This window comes from Chaetura pelagica, unplaced genomic scaffold, assembly GCF_000747805.2.
Source record: "Chaetura pelagica isolate M959 unplaced genomic scaffold, ChaPel_1.0 scaffold11, whole genome shotgun sequence".
NCBI lineage: Eukaryota > Metazoa > Chordata > Aves > Apodiformes > Apodidae > Chaetura > Chaetura pelagica.
This window is the reverse complement of record NW_009952694.1, coordinates 7,387,236-7,411,317: the sequence shown is the minus strand read 5'-3', so window position 1 is coordinate 7,411,317 and position 24,082 is coordinate 7,387,236. Positions and strand designations below refer to the sequence as shown.

Genomic DNA, 24,082 nt, shown 5'->3' with positions numbered 1-24,082 from the left:
TGTCTCTGAAAGAGCAAAGTTCTTGAAATAGTGAGGGTAACGTAGTGCTTCAGATGGTTAAGTCCCAGAATACCTCTTACAGACAGTGAAATTCAAATGTAGGCAGGTTAAGTGGTTTACTCAAGGTCACATGTTGAGTGTTAGGAGTGGTCAAATATAACATAAAATGAAAAATATATTTTTAAAAAATAGATCTAGTAACAATTGCCAATCCACCTAGTTTTCCAGGATACTTCAATCACAATCAGCCAGGACTACTCTGTAAATACTGCTTATGTCCCAGCCCACAATAGGTTGACTATGTTAAGAAGTAAATTGCTTCATGCATTGCAGAGGCAGTGCCTATAATTTCACTGTTCCTCAGAAGAGTAGGGGCATGCCACCTGGACTCTCTTGAATTAACAGCCAACCAGGCTGTGGAGAGCTCAGAAGGGTTATCAATGCAACATCAAGTCAGTCATCATTCAGATATCTGCTGTGTTTTCCCATTTCTATGAAGTTTGCAACAGATGTCCCCATCCCATTCCCACTCCCCAGTTCTCACACCACTTCCTTTCTAGTCCACCCTGATAAGACATGCTATGCCACCATGTAGCAAAGCACAGCCTATAACCCACTGTTCATTCCTTCACAGCCAGTGGTCAGAGTAGATCAAAACACGAGGGGCAGCTCACCAATTTTGGTGGTCGTCGTGACGGGTCTCGAAGTCAAGTGGTGATGCGGTGTAGCATCATCTTATGGTGACAGGATGGACCATGGGGAAGAGAATGGGGACAAGAGAAGAAATGTATCTGAAAGGAGTTCCTGTCCCCAAAGAGCCCTAACTAACTAAGCAAAAGTGTACAGAGGGGTGTAACAAACGGACACATGGAGGTGGGCTGCACATCCCTTGTGCTTCTCACCAACAGATTCATAAATGAAACAGGAGGACTTGATCAGGGTGAAGTAACTACATTGATGAAGAAATGAGAAATAAAAGTGGAGGGTATCCTTCCCCTGGAAAGTGTTGAAACACCTGATGCATCTCAGGAGGTTTTAAACTTACCAGAGGCAACATATATCTACCAAAACATCAACAAACATGCACTGAAGTCACACATCGTCAACATGTAAAAACAGAGCCTTTCCTCTTGTCTATGAGGAAAAGAGGATCCAGTAACAACATTCAGCCCTCTTAGACCAGCTCCCACCTGCGCTAGAGGAATTGGCATTGTACAATGCAGAAGGCCAAACTTTTGTCGTATACCATGTCCTCAGAGTTTGCTTTTCTTCTCTGTCCTGTTTTGTTTCAGATTTTTAATGGATATGCCGTCAATTCTTTTCAACACGATTTTATCTTCTCCCCCCATGTTCCTTCCCTCTGGCACTATATTTTTCTCCATACTGTCCCTGCCCCTACATACCCAGACATTTAATTTGCTACTGATCCCTCCTTCCCACCTCACTCATGACAGAGTGCCAAAAGGTAGAGGTGAGATGAGTAAAGAATGGGGAGTTATTTCACTAATCTTTAGATGTTGTCCCTAAAAAAATGGAGGGATGGTACAGACCATTCATAGGTTTCCATTTCAATTTCCATTCCTCTCTTCCCTTGAAACCACACTGTATCTTTTTTCATATTTTACGACTGGGAAAAGGGGTGGGCCATGATGAGGTAGGAAAATTTTTTCTGTTCCAGCTAGGAGAGTTCCCCAAGTCAGGATAGAAAAGGGGTTCCTTGATTTTACTGAGGGATTATGACTCTCCTCATTATGTCATCTACTTTAACCCACAGCTTTAGACATGTTTGTCCTATCTCTTGCTTAACTTCCAAGAATGAAGATTTACTATATTAACGCTGAAAAAAAAACCAAACAAAAAACCAGTTTCTCCATTTCTGGGCTTCTATCTGCATATTCTAATGCTGAAAGAAAACATATACACCAAGGATGTGGCCTCACTCCAGTAAAAAAGAAAATTTTATTTTGCAATTTGGGGTCTTCCTTGTTTGTTAAGTTGCCTTCCAGTCCAGGGTTCATGCACTGCACCATATGGGAAATTCTGGAGACAGCATTGATACTGAGTTTGCTAAAAGAACAATCACTTGTTGGAGTAACCTATGACCTGTCGTTCCTCATTCTTCACTTTGATAGTGTACACGTGCATGAAAAAGACAACAGAGAAATGCATATGGAATGAGAATAAACTGCTGCAAGAATGTACACTTAGTTCTGCCACCATAGGTCTCTTCTAATAATTCTTTTGAATACATGGTTCTGAAGCCCTTACTTCCCCTAAGTAAAATTTATTTGGCCAGTGAATTTTATTAAAGAACTGTTTACATTAGTGAATTCTACTAGTTGTGTAAGGGTTGCAGACTTACAGTCCTTTTCTGCAGAACACTCTTCCAACTGCCATTTTAGTGGCATACTGGAGAAAAATTAGGAACATATTTTAAATTTCTGAGGTGTTTTGTAAATATTATAAATAGTCCAAGCTCTCATTTCTTTGTTTGCTCTCTCATTGACTTCTTGATTTGGAAAACCGAATACCAATTAAAAATATCACCAAGAAATCTTAGTGAAGTGTAACTTTTCCATAACACTAAGAGAGATTTTGGACCTGATTTTGCAAATCCTAAACCACACTAATAGTTCTTGCTTCAAAAGCACAGCACTCACATCAGTGAGACTTCACATATACATAAGAGAGATTTGAAGAATTAAGGACTTCCAGGATCAGTATTTTCGATGAGATTCTGGGTCTTCATTAACTAATAAAATTGTAGTTTAGGTAACATCTGTGCGTTAGTAAACACCATGTATTCTGCTATGGAAATCTGCTGGTTTTATAACTACTTAAATTGAATAATTGAGGACTAACTTTTTTTTTTTAACTCATATACATAATCTCAGTTAAGTTAATAGTGTTTAATGTTTTGCTTATTACTCATACATTTCAAGACTGTAAACCTGTGCTCCACTTAAAAATATTTTAAACCAATTTATAATTTATTTTTTTTTAAAACAAAACCAATAATGATGTTACTTCAGAAAGATGTTGTGTTATATTGGTTTGCCAAGAATGAACTATTTCATTATTATGAATAACGTAACAGACCAAATCTATGGCATTCAAAAATGTCAATTGAAAAGTGTTTCATCTTACCTCACTCAAGCCAAGAACTCATATGGGTAAGACAGCTATTCTATATGCTGTCTCTTTGATGAATCTATCTATTCCTCCATCCATCATTTCATTTTGTTCCATTTTGATAGCAAGCTACCTTTTCACTCATCATCTTTATACAGTCTTCTGACAGAAGGTTTCCATGTTTTCCAATTGTTGGATAGATGACCAGATGGATGAGCAGGCTGGTGATCAGCTAGGTTATTTATTTATTTATTTATTTATTAAATTATACTGGTACCTAAGTTGCTGAAAATGTCTACCTGCTTTGGAACAAAGGAAAAAGGCTATATTGTCTCAGGTGTTACACTGCACAATGTCATTCTGTAACACAAAGTGTGAAGACTGAATTTCCTTTCCATGCAGTGCTTTGAGACTGTCTGAATGCTCAAATATAGGCTCTTTTAGACTCTATTTCATGTGCGATTGTCTTTTAACGCAGCATCAATATCCACAAAAGGTAGACTTCAGTTCAAAACTTCAGGATGGCTTACAAATGAAAGTGCCTCGACATGCGCTTAAAAGCTCAAGCTTGGAGAAGCAGTGACATAAAATGAAAGATTTGGTGGAAAACTGAAAAGGAAAAAGCAAAACAAAACCACAAAAGAAAACAAAGGTGGGTTTCTCAAGCACATGAATTGCATCAAGGAACTAGACATGCATCTGTTTTGAGAAAATGGAGCCAATCATTGTCTTTAGTGTTAAAGGGACTTTAGCAATCCAAATTTACCAAAATTATCCTCTTTTTAGTGTTAAGCTTTATTTATTATTTTAGTTTGATCTTGTAAATTAATGGGGGAACCCATTGACTCTCAAAAAGCATTTTCTGTATACATTTTACTTTAAATTTATTTACAATTTAGCAGAATTTATGGTTCCATATAACCTTGGTGGTCAAAAAATATTTCTGCTTTAGTTACACAGATATTTTTGTCTTACTTTCACAAATACGTAAGCTTCAGCTACAAACATTGCACCGTTGTAGAATAAACCTGAAAAGTGGGCAACGCTGTCAGCTCTCATTGAAGTCAACAGGAACTGAATGTCCACAACACTTTGCAGGATCAGATCTTTCACATAAAAATATTTTGACTGTAGTAAGCCACATCCTTAATTCATACTGACTAAATCAATTTGTTAATTCAGTTGACAATAGAAGTTTGAAAGAGAACGTAAATTACATTTTTTACAATGCTACAAAACATTGGCTTTACCTTTGGAAAATTTGTTAATAACCATAGTATAAGTCAGCACAGAAAATGTAAGATCTGAGTTAAAAGGTCACCCCCTTTTCTCAGCAGTACTTTCTTAAAAGGAAACAAGAGAAGATTGTGTTCTGCTTTTTTCTAGACTTCAAGGCAAGGAGTTAGTAAGGTTGTTTGGTTTTTGGGTTTTTTTAATGTCACATTTAGTATAGAGGGAGAATAGCTTCCTGAATTATGCTCTACTGTATAACCAATAGCCAAGTCCAAAATGTGCTGAAATTAATACAAGATATTGTTACCTTCAACAGGCTTTAGAATGGGCCAATCAAAACATCGCTGTTCTGACACAAGTTTCGACAAAGCATGTGCAGAACTCTCACTTAAGCCAGTTGGATTTATACATGTTAAAAAGTCTTCTGCTGGACTGAGGCCAATTATGCCAAGCAAACACACAAAATTACGCCTGAGATTAAGATAGGGAAGAGTCTGACCCATAACTCAGACAAATACATCATTGTATCATTTGAGTGTTCAAACTATACTCCAGACATAAAAGCAACAGAGCAATCATCTTTCTCTCTCTCCCTCACTGTAGTTTAAATGTAAATATTAAAAATGTTTTCTTTACAACATTTTAATTATTTTTTTTTTTATGATCATAATACAATTAGGAAATACATAGCAATAGTGACTAATCAGACTAATGAGAAAAAAGAAATTCACAGGAAGTGGTTTAACAAGCGGGTTTGAAATTTTTTTAAGAAAAATTTGCTAATAAAGATGTAAATGTAGTTTAAAACCAAATCAAAATAGGAAAATCATGCAGTGGTTAAGTTGCCATAATACATGTTGTTGTTCTTTGCTCTCCTTCATTTTGTTTTATTAGAAAATGTCTCCTGAATTTTTGCTTGTTTGTTTGTCATTACCATGATAGCAAGCTTAGAATTTCGTCCCTTTAACTGCATTTTAATAGCAATGTATTATAGCATGATTTATCAACATATGGCAGGTGGAAGCTGACACAAATTATAATGAAAATTAAAACAGTCATTTATGCAGCAGGCGATTATCATTTAAGAAACATTTATTTGCAGGCTTTAAAAATGAGGGTTTAGAATCAAATGGGTTTAAAATGAAAGTTTTAATGACTGTTACCTTTTTCCTGCAGCCACTCCTCTACAGGCCGGTTATATTTGAAGGGGATTTTCTGTTTTACCATTTGGAACCGTTCACTATCAGTGTTGCCTTTAAAGTTTAAAAAACAGCTTAAAAACAATCTGAAAAGTCAATGAAATAGTTAAAACATCCTAGATTTGTTTTGTTTTGTTTTATGACCTTATTTAGCTATAAATAAACAAGTGCATGTGTGTCTACATATGTATATTTGAAAACAGAGAGATTTATCTCTAGTAAAGTGGAGAATAGTTATACATCACTGCCTGAGGTTCTGGAAGGTCAAAGAAGTTAAATGCTATGGAAAAGATACCTCAGATTCCCCATAGAGTATTCATTCAAAACTGGTTAGAAGGCATGTGTAATTTGTCTGGGCCATGAGACCTCAAATGAACTCAGTGTTGTGGGTTAAAACATTTTGATCAGATTCTAGAACTGATTATATAAGGTCATGGCACAATACGTCAGTCACACAAAAAACACAGTAGTTCTTTGATAAACCTTTTTGCAGTAGTAAAAGACATACATTGGGACTAAAAAGCCAGTAAACAGAAAAAATATAAGAAGAAATTATAATAAACTAATGCTGAAAGGATGTAATAAAAGCAGTTTTAAAAAACCTAAGAGTGGGAAACAGAAGTAGTAAAAGACATACATTGGGACTAAAAAGCCAGTAAACAGAAAAAATATAAGAAGAAATTATAATAAACTAATGCTGAAAGGATGTAATAAAAGCAGTTTTAAAAAAACCTAAGAGTGGGAAGACAGAAAGAAAACAAATGAAGTAAAATTTTAAAAAAGGAAGAGCTGTAAATTAAGAATACGTGAAGGTTTGTGTCCAGTTACCAAAGACTTGGGCCTGTTGCCAGAAGAAAATGGAAGCTTAGAAACTAATTTCAATGGAAGTGGAAATAATTAGCCAAGATGTAAATTCTGGCAAGTGCAGTTCCTTTGTTCCATGTTGATGGGCAATAGAATTATCCAGTAAAGTGTGTTTTGGAAGAAAGCTCTTATCTTATCTGTAGACCTCTGAGAGGACTACAATTCACATAAAGTCTTTGTCCAAATTCAATGGTTACTGAAAAATTGAACAGGTCAGATGGATTGGGCCAATCTTTAGTAGAAAGGAGCAGCTCAGTTTTAGAACATTATGAGTTGACAGTAAACAAGTGCCATAATTCTGCTTTTCCATTTTCTTCATCTACAGTCACTCTGACTTATTCTAGTTTTTGCTTCATGTATTGTTTCTATAAAAGCTCTTCAGTCAGATAGGTATAAAAAGAGTGCATCTTTTACAAACTTCTTTATAACATTGTAGAAAACTGGAGTAAGGCCCCAGCTTACTGAAGTAATGCTCCCATAACCAGAAGTTTAGTACATCAGTAGTGCTGCATTTATATTTTTTATAAATGTTAGTCCAAGAATCAGCAACTGCTCTGCACAATTTTTAGTATTGCTATAATAATGACCTACCATGGCTTCATATTTATTTGACTTTCTGAAAGAGATGCTGGATTTTTTTTCAACGTAAAGACACATCAAGGAAGAAAATAGATATGACTAACTGTTAGGAAGATGCTCCAACCAGTCAACAGCAGACACTTTCATACTGCAAACAATAGGACTGGTAAATGTCACATGATCAATAATCCTTACTATGCAACTGTTGCTCATAAGTGCTGCCAGTCTGTATGAGGTACCTGCTGGCCGCAGGTATCCTCTCCAGCATTGTCTTGTTATTGCTGACTTTCTGGAACAGGTGAGACTCATTATACTGACACACCAGTTGTAATCCCACAAGAATCACATGTAATAAAGCACGGACCTAATCTTAAGGGTATTTGTAAAAATCACCACCTGTATCTCTAAATCCAGCTGTAAGAAAAACTGTGGAGAGTCATTAAGGGGTTAAGCTAATAGAAGAGGCCAGCTGCAAGCTGTAAATCTATCACTTAAACTTGTTGCTAATTAGTTGGGAACGTCTTTTGTATAAGTTTATCTGTAGTTTTAGGGATAGACTACAAGAGTCCTTGAAGAAGAAAGAAGCCATTCAACTGAGACAAGGAATGTCTTCTGTCTCTAAGGCTGATAAAAGGAATACAGGATAAGAAGAATCCCTGATAAAGTGATGGACTTAACATAATAATGGGTGGATACTTATTTAGATTTATTTTCTAAATGACAATGAATAGGTAAACTGTGTTACCTTCCCCTGGACACTGCGTGGACAGGGAACTGACTGGTCAGCTAAGCACATGCAACATAGCAGAGAAAAAAAGAATGTTTAGCAAGGACAAGTATTAGAGTGTAAAAGAGATTAAGTACTAACACTAGTGGATTTTTGCCTGGAATAAACTGCTCCTGCTTGCACCAGAACAAAGGTCCATGCTTCAGCAATTTGGTTTTAGGTTAATATCTCCAGCTATTATGATGAACATTTGTGAGCCTTGCTGCTTATTTGAGGCAACAGGTAAAACAGGTTTCTAAAACTAAAAGGTTAAGAAAGGTCCCTTTCCTGCAAGTTCTCCCATTTGTTTAAGTCTAGGGAAGTTTACACTCACAGCACAGGGAAGCAGAGCTGCTGGTTTTGGGAAAACAGAAACAAAAGTAAGTTAAGCTCACTATAAAACTAATTTATGTTTTAAGATCAGTTAACAGGGCATTCTGTTTATCCATTAGACCTTTTCTCAACACAGTAACCCACGCTCCTCTTCACCAAACCAGCTAAATCTCAAATGCAATCACAGAAATTCTGCATCTCCTTTAGGATATTTTTTGTCTGTTGTAGTGTGCCAATTTTCTCTGTGTAAGACAGGAGTAATAGGTCCTGAAAGAAACTCAGGAGGTATTTCAATGGGATGTAAAGCCCTAAATTTCTCTGTCAAGCCAGACTGGAACATTAATAGAGAGCCTGCTACTAAATCAACATTGCATATGATATAGAAATATAGCTTCAGTAGAAATGGACGTGATTCCCCACTTTATGCTCTGACTAAGGACTTCTGGTTAGATGAGCGTATTCAAATCTTGGTGTTGATGGGCAATTATATTTTCCATAGGGCCAAAAAATTTCTAACATTCCCTATAAGGACAAAGCAATTCTGTAAGACACTTTACTTTGAACAAAAAACTCCACTGGCTTAATTTGGTATGTACTAAACTACCTTTTACAGGCTGCAATAAGATCTTTTTTAGAATAAAGAATGATCCACAGTTCATGGATGGAGAGCTTCTTCCTCTGTGTGGAGGGCTGACTGTAGAAAGGAAAAAATATAGTGGATTGAAAATTCTAAAAAGAAGGGGATCTGACAAGAAAAGTCCAGAAAGACTAAGGTAAAAATGAAGTGGGACAATGAAAGAAACCACAACAGAAGAAAATTGATTTCTTATAATACAGTCCTAGACCTTCAAGAAAGCCAGAAATTACAACTATTCCCCACCACATCTTTAATGACTTTTTTTTTTTTAAATCATGTTTAATTTAATGTTATTATTATTATTAGGCATATATATTCAGCAAGATTAAAATATATGTGAAAATCATACCTTTAAAAGCTATGAAAGATTGAAGAACATTAGAAAATTAAAATAGGTTTAAATTGCAACATTATTACGTGATCTATTATTTTTGCTTTGTTTTTAAATTTTATTTCAGAAATTAGCAAGAATGATTTTAAAACATGTGCATGAGAATGTGTCCGCTGATAACACCCAGTTACAACACTGAGTTAAAGAACAAGTTTTCCATTGTTAAGCACTTGGGATAGTCATTAAATATCAATAAACCCATACAATTATCAAATTAATATTGACTTTGAGTTGTGCTCAAAAAAAAATAAACACAGCATTTGATATGAGAGTTCAAAAAGGAAATACTATGGTTTGCAACAAGAAGTAACTTAAGTTCAATATGAAGTAAGCTCATCACACCTCTGACAACTGAGCCATGATGTGATTAAGGGAGATTCTTGTCCATCTTCATACATAGAAATTTTCCAATAATATGCCTTTTGTGACATTGTGAATACAACATCGTCCCTTTCTAGAGCTGAATGATGCTCATGTTAAAACCATCCCTTCATGCAACTAATCTAGATCATCCCTTTCTTTTTTTTTCTTTGAGTCCAGCTCTGATTCATGGCTACACTTCAGAAAAGAATACACAGGATAAAGACAGCCATTTAAATTTACTTAAGAAAATATGCATAATCCCATAGTTCTTTTCGCATTCAGAATAAATGTGGGTCTCAAAGGTCTGCAGGATATAATTTCTTATAGTAGAGTTGATTAGTTTTGCTACTTGTGATTTACTACTTTAGCTTCTTTCCAAAAGCAAATGCATTCCCTCATCTATTTTTTCTCCTTTCTCATGCAAAATTCTAGAGCACAACCAAATCCAGCTCCATGAAGACTGGATAAAACAAGTCTTTGACTCAATTTAGTATTCATATGTACAATTAGCAGAAATACTTCATCTCCTAAGCATCACATAGATGCCAGTTTCCCAACAAACTGAGAAGCATCCAGGCTGTTATGACCTTAAAGATTTTAATGGCAACATTTTGAGATCATCTAGATCCCTCAAACTTATTTAACCTGAATATTAAAAATATTTCAAAAACATAGAAATTACTGAGGACTAGGTATTTTAGAGAGGAATCTGGCAGATGAGCTCTGTATTTCTGTTTGTCCCACTTTCATCCAAGAAAACCTGCAAATTCTATCACAAAAATCAGAGCCTGCTCGTTGAATATGATCAGCTGCCTGTCTTTGTTCTTGAGCCTTCTGTATCCACACTCCACACTATACAGATAAATAGATCAGATTTACTTCTAGCTTTAGCACTTGATAATCTTCAAGTTAGATCAAACTAAAATGGTAAAAAAAAATCAAAACAATTTGCTTGTGCTAATCACTATTACCAGTTCCCACAGAAAACGCTTTTGATACACTATAACAGTCCAGGGGGAGACAGCTTAAATTTGCTCATGGACATAACAGATTTTCTTCCAAAATCCTTACAATGTTGGATGATGCTTTGCTTTTCTGCTCAGTGTTCCTTTAAGAAAACAAATAATATTTATTGCGTTAAGCTCATTTCTAAGCCAAAATGGATTCTTAAGCCAAAGAAAGTAAAAGAGCAACTGAAGTTCTGAAAAATGTTACTTCTTGACCTAGATACCAATCATGGTGATTTACTGCCTCTTTGGTGTGGAAGAGGAAAGCAGAAAGGTTCCCGCAAATTGCACTGAGCAGAAAGAAAGTACTCGCTTCCAGATGGAATATTAATCCAACCTGATGTGTTGTCAAGTCTTGTGAAGATGCTAAAAAGAATGCCATAAGAAAACATTCATCTGTCCTAAATTAATGCCAAAAGCTGTTTTATGAAGAGACGCTATAGCAGCAACATTTTCTTCATTGCTTCTAAGCCTCAAAAAAGAATGTGACATTTTACCTTATGAGCAGTCATTAAATGAAAGGGGAGATGGTGATACTAATGATTTAAGAAAACAATTTGATAGCAGTGCTCAAGGTTTAAACTAATTCCATCTCTATTTCCCTTACTGTAGATGGAGTTTCCGTAGAAGGGCTAGTAAGCAGTTAGTGTTTGATGTTTCACTTCACCCAGCAGCCTTTAATGTCATCTCCCTTTGAGTTTTTATGGATACACATATTCTCACTAAGATTTACATACACTTGACATCAGTATAGGAATGAGGCATGATAGCCTGCTACAGCCTGAAACGTTTACTTTTGAAGGCTAAATCCCCACTAACATAAATTGACTCAGTTCAATTCAGTCCCAAAACTCTGGAGGTGATGCCGTGTGTCTTGGGAAAGGAGACATAATGAAAGAGCTACTATTTTCCCTTAATAACTAATATAGGGTACAAAAGTTTCAGAAGTATGCTTGTGAATAGCCCACACTGAACCTCTTTAACAACTTCCGTCACCAGTCAGCTGCACTAAAAAACTTTTTTTGTGTGTCCCATTTTCACATTTCCTTAAGTACATATTTTGTTCTAATTATTATGAAGTATAGACATAATTTGTTCACATTTTGTATTCAGTCTGCAATGTTCAATAAAGTTGTATCTTTTGCTACTGAATTCTCATTTTATTTCATGCCCTTGTTTTCCTCTTAGTCCTGGATGCCCTTGACTTTATCTTCAGTTTCCTCTGGTAGCATTGTTTGCTGGAAGACACACCTTTCCTTCCGTTTATCTCACTGTGGACTGGAGTTAAAAGCTGACCTTCACACTGCAACTCTCCTCAGCTCACTGCCCTCATGACAAAAGACAGTGAGGTCTCAGTAACATAAGTACTAAAAATATAAGAGAGAATTACGAAACAAGACTACAACAGCAAAAGTTACTCAGGTAACTGGAGTTGCTTCTAGGTTTCTACTGCCTCAACCAAAACCTTCTTCGCTGCTGCCACTCCCCATTTCATCTTTTCTTTTTTAGCCTGAAAAATGTACTGTGGTAATTCAAAGCAAAGCAGAACCAAAATAACTGGGAAATTCCAAGGCAAATTAGGAGATTAGAGTATGAATATCTATCCAGAAGGTGCAGCTAACACGGGGCAAAGTGACATCAAGATTAAGGAAGACTGTGAGAAGTCATCTAACTCACCCCTCTGCCCCAGGACAAGATCAGTAACATTTCAACATCCTTTAGATTAATCTTTCAATCCCGTCTTGGGTGACTGAGAAAATGAGTGCCTTACTTCTGATAATCTAACACAGAAGTACAACAGGAACCAAACAAAATGAAAACTAAGACTAGCAAGTGTGGAAGAATGTTAATAAAACTTCTTCAAATGTGAAGAAAAAAAAAAAAAAAGTCTTGTGAAAAAGAGACTCAGGTCTTATTTTATGTGAGAAGATTATACTGAATCATTTCATTCCTATAGAAGCTGAGGCCATGGGTATGAGATGAAAGCAATCTGGTTTAGTTCTCTTTGAATTTATGTTAGAAAAGTGAACTAGTGTATAGTATAGAGAAAGCAGTTACCAGTTACAGTTTTTTACAAATATGAAATATTTTGGGTGTCCACAATACCAAATCTTTGAGGTATTTTCAATAATAATGTGTAAATTACTGTTTTTTCACTGACCAGGTTCAAATTCAGACTCGTATCAGGCAGCCAAGGCTAAAGTGACTATTAAAGAACAACTGAAACTACATATTGATCTTCCCATTGCACAGAAGAAAGAATTTAATTTTGCAGGAAAAGTTATGAAACAGAGATCAGAATAAAATCCACTGCTACTGTCCCCATATCCCACTTCTTCAATTCCCTTGGGAAAGGTCAGGATCAATTGTATATAGCCCAGTGAGGACAAACAGCAATGATCAAATGTCAAAAGCACTTTATTTGTACTGACACTTTAAGTTTTATTAAATTACATTTATCTGGAGGTTGCTTATTTGTTTTTTGGATTATATGAAACCAGGGCAGAGAAACACTGGATCTAGTTTACAAGTATTTGTTTAGGCACTGGAACTACATGAATGTAGCTTTTTTTTTGCTTCCAGGACCAATATGAGACTGAAAACAGAACAATTGCATGATGCAGAATGTAAGGTAAGAAAACCTGTGGCCTTAAGCCTGCTTTGTAAAGAGTCAGCAGCTCACTATCACACCCCTGCAAACAAGAGCACTTGGGTAAGGTCTCACACAGCCAATATGGAGGTAGGACTAGAAAGATCACCAACTCCTGTAGAACCATTTGGGGCTCAATGCACTGTTCTCCCCATTCAAGAAGGGTTCCACTTTATGTTTATCTGGCATTACACCGAAACCAAGAGTCCATGTTGGAAGGTGCCAGTGGGCACTCTGGTATCTATGCAGTAATCAACTCTCTTCAAGCAGGAGCTGGGTTGGCTCCACCAGAAACTTCCAGATGTTTCTGGATCTCATTTCCCCGTGCATGTATTATCGGAGAGGTAATATGGAGAACTGAATATACAACAAATAGAGAAAGCAGATAGTTCTTTGCCATGAATACACTGCTGAGCACAGGGAGGCTGCTCAGTCAGTAACATTGAAGAGACTAATGTCTAGAAAACATTTAATCAAATGCTACCAATATGGATTAGAAAGATCATCAGTTACAAGTAATAGAAAGGAGAAAATCCTGTTGAAGGGGGCAAGTTCTAGTTGGTTAGTTTCCATGGAAGTGCCTGATAACAGCCAATTAGGAATTAGGACTTCTCTTTGCAATAAGACTGTGGGAAATGAATGTTCATGAAAGTTCATGAAAAGCAGATCCTGCCTGAAAAACCTAATCTCCTTCTATGACAAGGTGACCTGTTTACTCAATGAGGGAAAGGATGTGAATGTAGTTTACCTGGACCTTAGTAAAGCCTTTAACATTGCTTCCTACAGCATTCTCCTGGAGCAAGTAGCTTAGACCAGTTGTTCACTTTGCTGGGTAACAAGCTGGCTGGATGGAAGGACACCAAAGAGTTGTGGTGAATGGAATTAAATCCAGCTGATGGCCAGTCACAAGTGGTGATCAGTTTTTAGGGCCTGCACTAGAAGAAAGGCACTGAGATGCTGAAGCGAGTGCAGAGAAGGGCAATAAAGCCGAAGGGTCTAGCGTACAAGTCTTATGAGGAGTGTCTGAGGGTACTGGGGTTGTTTATCCTAGAGAAAAGGAGGCTAAGGGGAGACCTTCTCGCTCTCTACAACTACCTGAAAGGAAGCTGTAACAAGGTGGGGGTCGGTCTCTTCTCCCTACTAACAATTGAGAGGACAAGAGGAAATGGTCCCAAGTTGCATTGAGGGAAAGGATGTGAATGTAGTTTACCTGGACCTTAGTAAAGCCTTTAACATTGCTTCCTACAGCATTCTCCTGGAGCAAGTAGCTTAGACCAGTTGTTCACTTTGCTGGGTAACAAGCTGGCTGGATGGAAGGACACCAAAGAGTTGTGGTGAATGGAATTAAATCCAGCTGATGGCCAGTCACAAGTGGTGATCAGTTTTTAGGGCCTGCACTAGAAGAAAGGCACTGAGATGCTGAAGCGAGTGCAGAGAAGGGCAATAAAGCCGAAGGGTCTAGCGTACAAGTCTTATGAGGAGTGTCTGAGGGTACTGGGGTTGTTTATCCTAGAGAAAAGGAGGCTAAGGGGAGACCTTCTCGCTCTCTACAACTACCTGAAAGGAAGCTGTAACAAGGTGGGGGTCGGTCTCTTCTCCCTACTAACAATTGAGAGGACAAGAGGAAATGGTCCCAAGTTGCATCAGGGGAGGTTTAGATTGGATATTAGAATAAATTTCTTCAATAAAAGCGTAATAAAACATTGGAACAGGCTGCCCAAAGATGTGGTTGAATCACCATCCCCAGAGGTGTTTAGGAACATGGTTTCAGCACTGGACTTAGTAGAGTAAGGTTATAGCTGAACTGAGTGATCTGAAAGATCTATTCCAACTAGAACAATTCTGTGATTCTGTAATTCTGTTCCCCGGTGCGGGTGTCAGGAAATAACTAAAAACAAATAAGAAACTGATGAAAGAGGAAGTTTATTAAGAAGAACTTCCTATCCAGATTTACATGTGAGAAGGTGCTACAGTCTGCTCAAGGCAATTATTGAATGATTTAAAATTTTACTTGAAAAAGTGGTGGGGAAATATCAACAGATTATAGAATGGAATAAATGAGACCAAACAGGCTTTTCCCATCTGTAACTGCTACAAATCAGTGATCTCTGCCTCCTCTTAAAATCAATAATTCTGTTTGCATCAGCCTAGAAAAGGGACCTTCAGGACCCTGTAGTGAGCCAGTAAGCATTCTCAAAGACAAGTGTAATTGACAAAGCCAAGCCATGAACTAGAAGAACAGAAAACATCCAGACAGTGAAAAAAAACCCATCACTGAATAACACTGTACAAGAAGGAAGGTAGAGCCATGGGAAAAGGAACTTGTAGTTTCTGTGGATACATTTTCCTTATTACAACATTTGAAATCAATTTTTTTCTTGGAAGTGACCTGAGTTTTAACAATTTCTATGGGAGTGCTAAATATTGAAGGGGCAAAATATAACTCAGTCTGCACATGACAGACTGATATGCAGCATGAATCTCATTGACTTTGAATTTGTGGGGCTTAAGAAAAAAAATATAAAAGATTTTGCTAGTCTAACAAAGGAGTTCTCAGTCTCTAGGGTGTTCTAGATACTCAGCAAATATCAAAGACTGGTTCTGGTTCACTGACCCAGAAAGGTTTTCATACTCAGTGAATTGAAGAATATTTTCTATTTAAGTCCTGAAGATAATGCAAATTGGGGCTTTATCCCCAACTCTACTGATTGGGAAACTGAGCCACAGAGTGGTAAAAGCATTGCCCAAGACCACAGGGTATGGCATACATAAAGCCAAGGCTGGGGCTCAAGAATTTCTGACTCCCAGTTCCATGACTGGCCTCTTTCATTTCTTTCCATCCTTTCACACAGTTGGTCTGCTTCAGTCCACAGCATTGGATTTCAATGACTTTGTGCTTTCCAGTGCCTTTTCATGAGCAGAGAGAAGGCTGATGTGGATGTGTGGCCCCTTCTGTTACTGCATGTCAGCTGTGTCAACCTGGGATTACAGCTGGCACTGTTCCTTCTGCAGGCAATAAGATCAGAAAACCACAAAGTTGTTGTTCAAGCCTCTGATCCCTTAGGCCAGATGTTTGCTCACTCTTATTGCGTGTGTGGGTGTAAGAGAGAGATGGCGACAGAGGGAGAGAAGAAAGAGAATATTTTATAACAACTCAATTTAACCAGGAAAACTGAAATAGAACTAACCCAGGAGAGAAATGTAACTATATTAATGTCTGGAAGTTCACTGCACTCTTCTGTCTAGCAGGATTCTTACTTTCCAGTAATCTTATTTAGCCCTATTCTCCATTTAAAAAATATTTCTCCATCTTTCTCTGCACTACATTATGCAGCTACATTACATATATAGATCATCAGATGATGGATCCAATAATAATTCATCTTACTCCAGCAAAGGAGAAATTTATAAGAAATTTTTGATGATACTGTTTATGTGTGGTACCTGGGCATCCATTCAGTCATGGACCAGTGGACACAAACAGATGAGAACAGCTCATAATATCTAGGCTTCCAGACAGAATAATCATGGTTACACAAACAGCTGTATACTTTAGCCTGGAATTGTTAGCAAGACCAAGCTATCAGAATATACCTACATCTCTCAGTATTTATTACAGCACCTGGAAAATGGCATGGTGATGATTTCAGCAAGAAGTATGTTGAATGTCAGAGACACAAGGAAAAAATCCAATGCCTAGATTGCACTGGATGAATGCAATGCAATACTCCTTTTGCACCATAGTATCTCAGGGACAGGGACTCAAAGTGCTGTAGTGAGTGTAAGAATGTAACACAAATATTTAGGGAAATCCCTTGGCCCAGAGCTATTATTTCAAATGGAAGACAGGTGAGAACAACTAGGCAGAAAGATGCAGCAATTCCCTATGGATACTATAGCTTGGCATACTTTAAGTCACCATTCTGACATAGAGCAAGCCTAGGACTGGGGAACTGTCAAGTTAATCTCCTCAGTTATACTACACAGCATACAACCAGTGTCAAAGGTCAATATGACTTTTAATGAGCTTTCCCTCTGTGTGTCAAGAATTTATCTTACAAAGAATACTCATCTGCAGGACTAAGCTAAGAGAAAATAACTGAGTTTTGAGAATCAAAATAATCAGTGGAAAAAGAATCGGAGAAACGGAGAAAAGTTAGAGTTGCGACTCATTCTTATTTTGTCACAATACAGGAGAGTAACTTCTATTAAATTACAGATGGAGAGGAAGTTGGAGTATTTCTAGTCTCCCTGGATAAATTAATGAGGGGGAAAAAGAAAACATTTACTTTCCAAGACAGTAGTACAAATGTAATGAGTGTAGACATACAGTTTATGTGACCTCATATTTCAGGTCACAAAGACAGCATAATACTAGGCTAACTTTCAGTAGAAGGAAATCTTTTAGGGCATGTATTTCTTGTTGCCATGGTAGGTTACTGTAATTCACTGAAGTATTAGACACTTGGTGGCTCTCCGGCTCAAGAAGCTGATTAGATGGACAAATGGGCTAGGGAAGGATAGAATAGAAACCATCCCAAATCCAGGACCATTGGACAGAAGTGCAATTTTGACCATTAAAGCAATTTTTCTTCTGATTTATGTAGTATTTGCCTGTAGTTTTGACATATTTGACCCATAGTCTGATTCAGGAAGATGTAAAATTGATGATACACTAATGCTACTAACAGCATGCAGCAATATAATACATAACTTGTTATTTCAGATAGCACTGAAAATGTTTTCCTCATATTGTCAGTTATTTCTGATAGTATTTTCTTTATCCAGGGTATAAATAAGAGAAAATATTCTGTTTACATTAAAACTAGTATTACCTCTGTGGCATGTATTTGCATGTTGAAACCTCTTCTGTAACTGTCATGTAGCAATAATAGACACTACTACATAAAAATGCTTCTTATTCCTTCTCCTGTTTCCTACAGCTCAAGGACTATCTGTGGGATCCTAGGTGGGAATTAGGCAGTCATGGTTATTTGCGCAGAGATACTATTCTGTATGTACCCTTCCTTATACTTCTTGCAATCCTACTGCTGCTAAACAATGCTGTACTGTTTGTTCTGCCTGGTTATCTTTCATGTCTTCATAAAGAAATCAGTGCATCTCCTTTCTTAATGCCAAGCTGACTGAAATAGCAGTGCTTGATAGACCACCATTCACCTGGGCTTCAGGTATTTGGTGAAGGTAAGACTGCAATTCGTGTAGAGTGCAGCATGTTTTATGAGCCTGGCTCAATTTTTAAAAATGAAACTTCAACAGGAAGAATGAGTACTAGAAGTCACAGTATAGTCACTTTGTTCCTTTTCTCTCTGTCTTTCCTCTCCTCTAAGTGTAAAGACAGAATTAAGAATACTGACAAGTCCTACTACACTTCCATGTTTCAGCATAGGGGCAAAGAGGAAATGAATCACAGCATCATCCATGGGAAGTAGAAAAGCAAAACATGAAGTACACAGAAGTTGAATTGTGAATACATGGACAACATTTACGTAACTTATTTGTCATGTCAGATACTATCCCATGATCCTGTATGGGCACACATGAATTAACATGCATTAACATGAGTATATTTGCACAAATTCCAAAGTATGTTTGTCTGTTGGTGACTTTATGTGTGTAGATTTATCTCTCAGTGGCTACAGAGAACCAAAACTTAGCGTTCATATCATGCAGCCATATTTATCTGTTTTCCAACCTTGTAAATATATTATAGATGTTACGGCCCTGCAGTGAGAAGCTACAATCAACTCTTGATTTCATCAACTTGTCATATTTTAATCATTCCTCTTGGCAGATCTTTCAACATATGTCACAGAACTGCCTTCAAAATATGCTTCTCCAATGTTGTTTTATTAACCCTGTCTTTTTATATGTTTTAGGCACATTATGAAATGCAGCAAATCTGTCAAAGGCACTTTACATGCCATCTCCAATTCATGCTGATAGGAAGCATCTGAAAGCTCATTCAAGTCCCACAAAATGAGTACAAATGAAAAATCAAAACCCACAAACAAGTATATGACAAAGAACCCTGGGGATCACATTCAGCCCACAGGGCTAATAAAAATTCAGTGCTCTTGTTCCTAACTCATTACCCACTCACAAGGGCATTTAGATAGGAAAGCACTAAGACACAGTGGGATCTGGCAAAGAAATTGCTCCAGCTTGCACATCAAGCGACTGGACTGATTAATAACTCCAATTAGTCAAATTCAAGACCCATGTATCTCTTCATGGAGACAACATCAGCCAAGCTTTTCACTATTACTTTCATTTCAGTAGTGATGAAGAGGAGATCATTACAGCCTCAAGTTTGAAGGAGGGAATGGAGAGCCAAAAGGGCACAAGAAGGCAGAAACCACTGTTGGTGGAAAGACTAGATCTCAAAATCACTATGGAAGAGACAGAGGAAGTCTGGGGGAGAAGAAGCCAAGCTCTGAAAAGCACAGAGAACAAATTATTTCCTCTAATAAAGGTCAGCTACCAAAAATTTGGAAATCATAGTACAACTTAAGCAGTGTAGGGGTACTGGGAAGGGACAACTACAGTTAGAAAGGAAAAAGTTGTTGCAAGCAAAGACTCATACATCCCAGTTAGGTCTGCTTTTGAGTTTTCCTTGTTAATGTTTCAATCAGCATTAGTCCCTGCATTACTGGCCTCATGAGAACTAATAATCACAACACTGCATATTAGTTCCAGTTTCAGAGCACATGTCAGCTGAAGAAAGGATATGTAGTCTTCTCTCAAATCCTCCAGTGATACTACTATTAGATCATCCAAACTTATATTCTCCTTGGATAATACATTATAAAATAAATAAAGCAAAGTTGCGAGAGGTAATATCCCACATTAGGCCAATGTTAACAGTTAAAAAACACAGACAAGCTTTCAGAAAAACAAAACCTTAAAATAAAAAATCACAGACACAAAAATGAAAATGTCACTGAAAAAAATCAAAGAAGATCTTATATTTCCAGAAGTGAGGCTGATTTTTTCCACTGTATTAGACTGATTCATAAAGACTGACTTCAGTAATCCTGCCTTGATTATAATCAAAGATTACTACAGGTATAACACACTATTCCTCCATAATTAAGGCACCCGTATTTCCTGAAGATTACTGTTAGCTGTGTTTCACAAACAGTTAAGTTACCCTCATTCAGATGGTTAGCAGGTAGCAAAACACAGCACAGAAAAGCTGGCTTAGTCCCCTTACTTGCTCTTAGGAAATCTACTGTCTCCTCATATTCAGCATAAAGCCAGTGAGATGAATCCAAGCCAGCATGCACGAAGAATCTGGATGCAACCTTGTGATACCTCCTGTTTCAAGGACAAGATGGGGACTAATATATAAATATCAGCAGTCATGCCTGGGATCTGCTTTCTACAGCTCCCCTCTATGCTTTACATTAAACAAATCCCTGTAAAATTTTATCTTTAACAACTACAACAACGACTGAATTATCTGAGGAAATACCTCATCATAACAAGCTCTTGTATGTTTTTTGTAATTCCTTTACAAATAACCTTGAGCCTTGTGTATGCCCTCTTAATATCTCAGGAGAGGATCTTGCTTTCTCCTCCTCTCTTCCTCTCCTGCCTGCCTACCTCCAACACCCCCCAATTATCTCTTGCTGTCTTCTGGGTGGTTATGTTTAATCTCAGGATTAGGCAGAAGCCTGCAGTTCGCCTTGAACAGCTTATCAGCTTCCAAGAGACATTTACAGGGAGGGAAAGACTCCAGTTTTGATAGCAGTAATTGTATTTAGCTTGTAAGATACAAGGCTATTTATCTCATGGCTGGGAAATCACAGAGGGAGAGAGAAAATGTTGCTGATAAAAACTAAATAAAACCAAAGAGAAAAGAAAATAAAAGAAACTACACACTCCTCAAAGTACTTCCAGTAGGGGGATGAGGTGGGAAATGGACTTAATTGAACAAAAAGATCAGGCAGGCCACTTGTGGACAGAGCTTGAAAATATCAAGGCAGAGGTGATAAATGGTTTAAGCAGGACATGAAATTACCTGTTTGAAAGCAGACTATGAGGTCTAGTTCAGTCGTAACAATAGTGTAGAGCTTAGGGATTTTGATTTGTAGAGATGGGTATAACCATTTTTAGAGATACTCAGTACTCACACTCCATTTAAAGACAGCTGGAACTTGTTTTCCACAGAAACTTACAACAGGACTTATTATGGGTTATGAGGTGTCATTAAACTAGCTTCAGTTTCCTTAATTACTAAATGTCCTTTCTATTCCATATTTGCAGTTCAGTCCCCTCTTTTCGAAACAGCTCTGTGCTCCATTTCTCCCACCACAAAAACCCTGTAAAATCCCTGATGCTGACTTTTCTGTTCAGTTTCCTGTATTACTGCAGTTTTAGAACTGCCACAATAATTTTGGGAGGGTATTAAAGGGAAGAAAAAAAAATAAAAATATTTACATCTTTTGAATCTTACTAGGCTGCAAAAAATACTCTAAGCAAAAGACCACACAAGCCAGCTAGAGTTAGCATCATCAGTCTGGGAAATATTCAGCAGTTTGTTTAAGTATCCGATTTGTATCCTTTTAGTCACAGAAGATTTTTAGTAAAAGAAGGGTAAACTGAGACCATGTGTATCATTCAATTGTATCAAAAGAGGAAGACCAACTTAAATATTTCAGCTTTCCACCACCATAATTCCTTCTCTACAGTCAAAACAGATGAGACATATAGTATCTATTGAATCTATAATATATAAAAGTTGTGTATAATTTAATCTGTCTCACATCACCTGCCTGGTACTTACTAAGCAATTTCAGATCTTTTCACCAAGTAAATGAAAAATATATTGTAGCCTGAGAGACTTCATGCCTTTCTCATTTTAGATAGGTAGGACAATCTAGGCCATTATCACTTTAATCTGTGCTTCTGCAGGGCCTTTTCCTTCAGGCAATGGCAGGTGAGAAAGAATTACTTTCTCTGAAATAGACTTCTAAACAGGTAGTTCAGTTCAAACATTACACTGGCATAAACCAGCCCTGCTGATAAAGGAACTAATTTTTCCCTGTGTCCTGAATGATCCCGTCACCATTGGTAAAGTGATCCAGCTGGACAGAACATGACAAGAGTAGAAAACTGAAATTTGATTATTTAAGCAACTTGACTATTGGAAGGAATAAAGACAGAATGAGTGTCTCTGTCCAGCTCCAGCTGTATATTATGGTATGATCTACCTACATCAGCATTTTGGTTTGAAGCAGAAGCATACCTTTGAGGTGTACCTCCCAGCTCTCTCCACTTACTACACTCTGGTTCACATACTGAAATGCTACCAAGGAATACAAACTGGATTCCTTTCAAATGAAATTAAACCAGACTATATGCCCCAACTGTTCAGGGACAATCAGACTTATGGACTGAAGGAAAACCCCAGCACCAAACTGAGGGTCTCAGAATCAACTTTTTTTTATTATTTTTTTAAAATTTTATTTTATTGATACAAATTTTTTGGACCATGGTACTTACCAGAGCAGTCACAAAATCCAAAGAGTTCTGCTGTCAAGAGCTACTGTCCATCTTCCTAAGATCCAACTTCTCCACAAATGTGTACTTGAGAGAGAATGAAGTAGGGGCACAAAGGGTGAAACCATTTTTCTTTTATTCAGTACTAACATAACTGCAAATTAATGTCATTTGAAAGGGCAGAAAATCCTAAAAGAAGGCTGAGAGATCACTCATGACAATGATAAAGGGGAAAAATATAAAATCTCTATTGAGTGGATGAACTAATTAGTTCCAGTAGTTTAATGCTGTCCTGTTTCTTATTTTTAAAATGCAGGAATAAAATCCAAGTTACGTTCTCTTGCTAGATCGTGTTTTTATTTAAATTACAACCTCTTCCTGCCTCTAGCCTACCTTCCTTGAATTTTCTGCTTTATAATATAGCTCCAATTAAACTTTATTTTAGTGCACTGATACTCTTGCTTTACACCTTCTCTTCATCTTGTTTTGTTTCTTTTTCTACTTTCAATGTATACTACAAAACTGGCAACATACAAGTATTTCTTTGCAAGCGAAGACAGTTTAAGAGAAAAAAAAAAATACTCTTTTTAAGAAATAATGAAAGAGTAGGGAATGAGATATACTGGATCTGTGTCAAGACAGAAGATTTGTTTTTAACCCTTCTGAGAATGGTTGACTGCTTCCCAACCTCCGGCTTCTTAATTGAAGTAATTCCATCCTACTGTAGAATGCCTCAAATTCAATGGGTTTACTGTAATCTGAAACAGAAAAATCAGAGGCTTCCTCTGCCTGAAGTAGCTTTCCTATCTAACCTACGCTTGGTTCAAAATTACTCCTTAAAAATATTAGTTTAGATCTAGGGAAGGCTTTTAGAAAGAACATAAAAGCAAGAAAATAACAGTGAACAAGTACAATCTGTTATCTGTGATGTAGAGCAAAGAGTGAAGGCATGTGAAACAACAGAAGGAAGACAGTCATGGATAAGTGTGCTTTCAAGCACAGATATCAAAAACTATTTTTTAGCAAAAGGTGTATATCCTGACTGAGAAATATGTTGTGATGATCAACTTCAAGAATTAAGCATCAAGGAATTGGCTATCAATACAGCCCATGAAAAAAGCTCTCCTTATTGTGCACTTGAGGGAGAGGGGAAAGGGCCAAAACTAATGTAAATAAATCATAAATGGCTCAATGGTTTTGGCTGAACTAAATCACAACAGCTGAATTGTACATAGCAGTCCCAGTGCTAAAGCTGCTATTTGCAATCACTCAGCTCCCAGGAGCTTTGTCTCAAATACCTTCACCAGGCCACTGTTGAGAGTCTTACTGTGCAGTAAGAGAAAGTCTGGCAGGGCTGGAATAGTACAAACAGTGAGAGATCATCCCTAATGATTTGGATTATT

At 37.2% G+C, this 24,082-nt stretch overlaps 1 protein-coding gene across 8 annotated transcripts in view; it reads right to left on the bottom strand.

The window, feature by feature from the left end:
* Positions 1 to 24,082, bottom strand: part of NRXN3 (neurexin 3) — a 965,840-nt gene that overhangs the window by 115,915 nt on the left and 825,843 nt on the right. For 5 of the 8 annotated variants that reach the window (XM_009993910.1, XM_009993911.1, XM_009993912.1 and 2 more), the window contains one exon: positions 5,529 to 5,618. The exons of the other annotated variants lie outside the window; for them this stretch is intronic. In XM_009993910.1, coding sequence (XP_009992212.1) covers positions 5,529 to 5,618 — 90 coding nt within the window. The remainder of the gene's footprint in view (positions 1 to 5,528; positions 5,619 to 24,082) is intronic. 8 annotated transcript variants of the gene reach the window in all.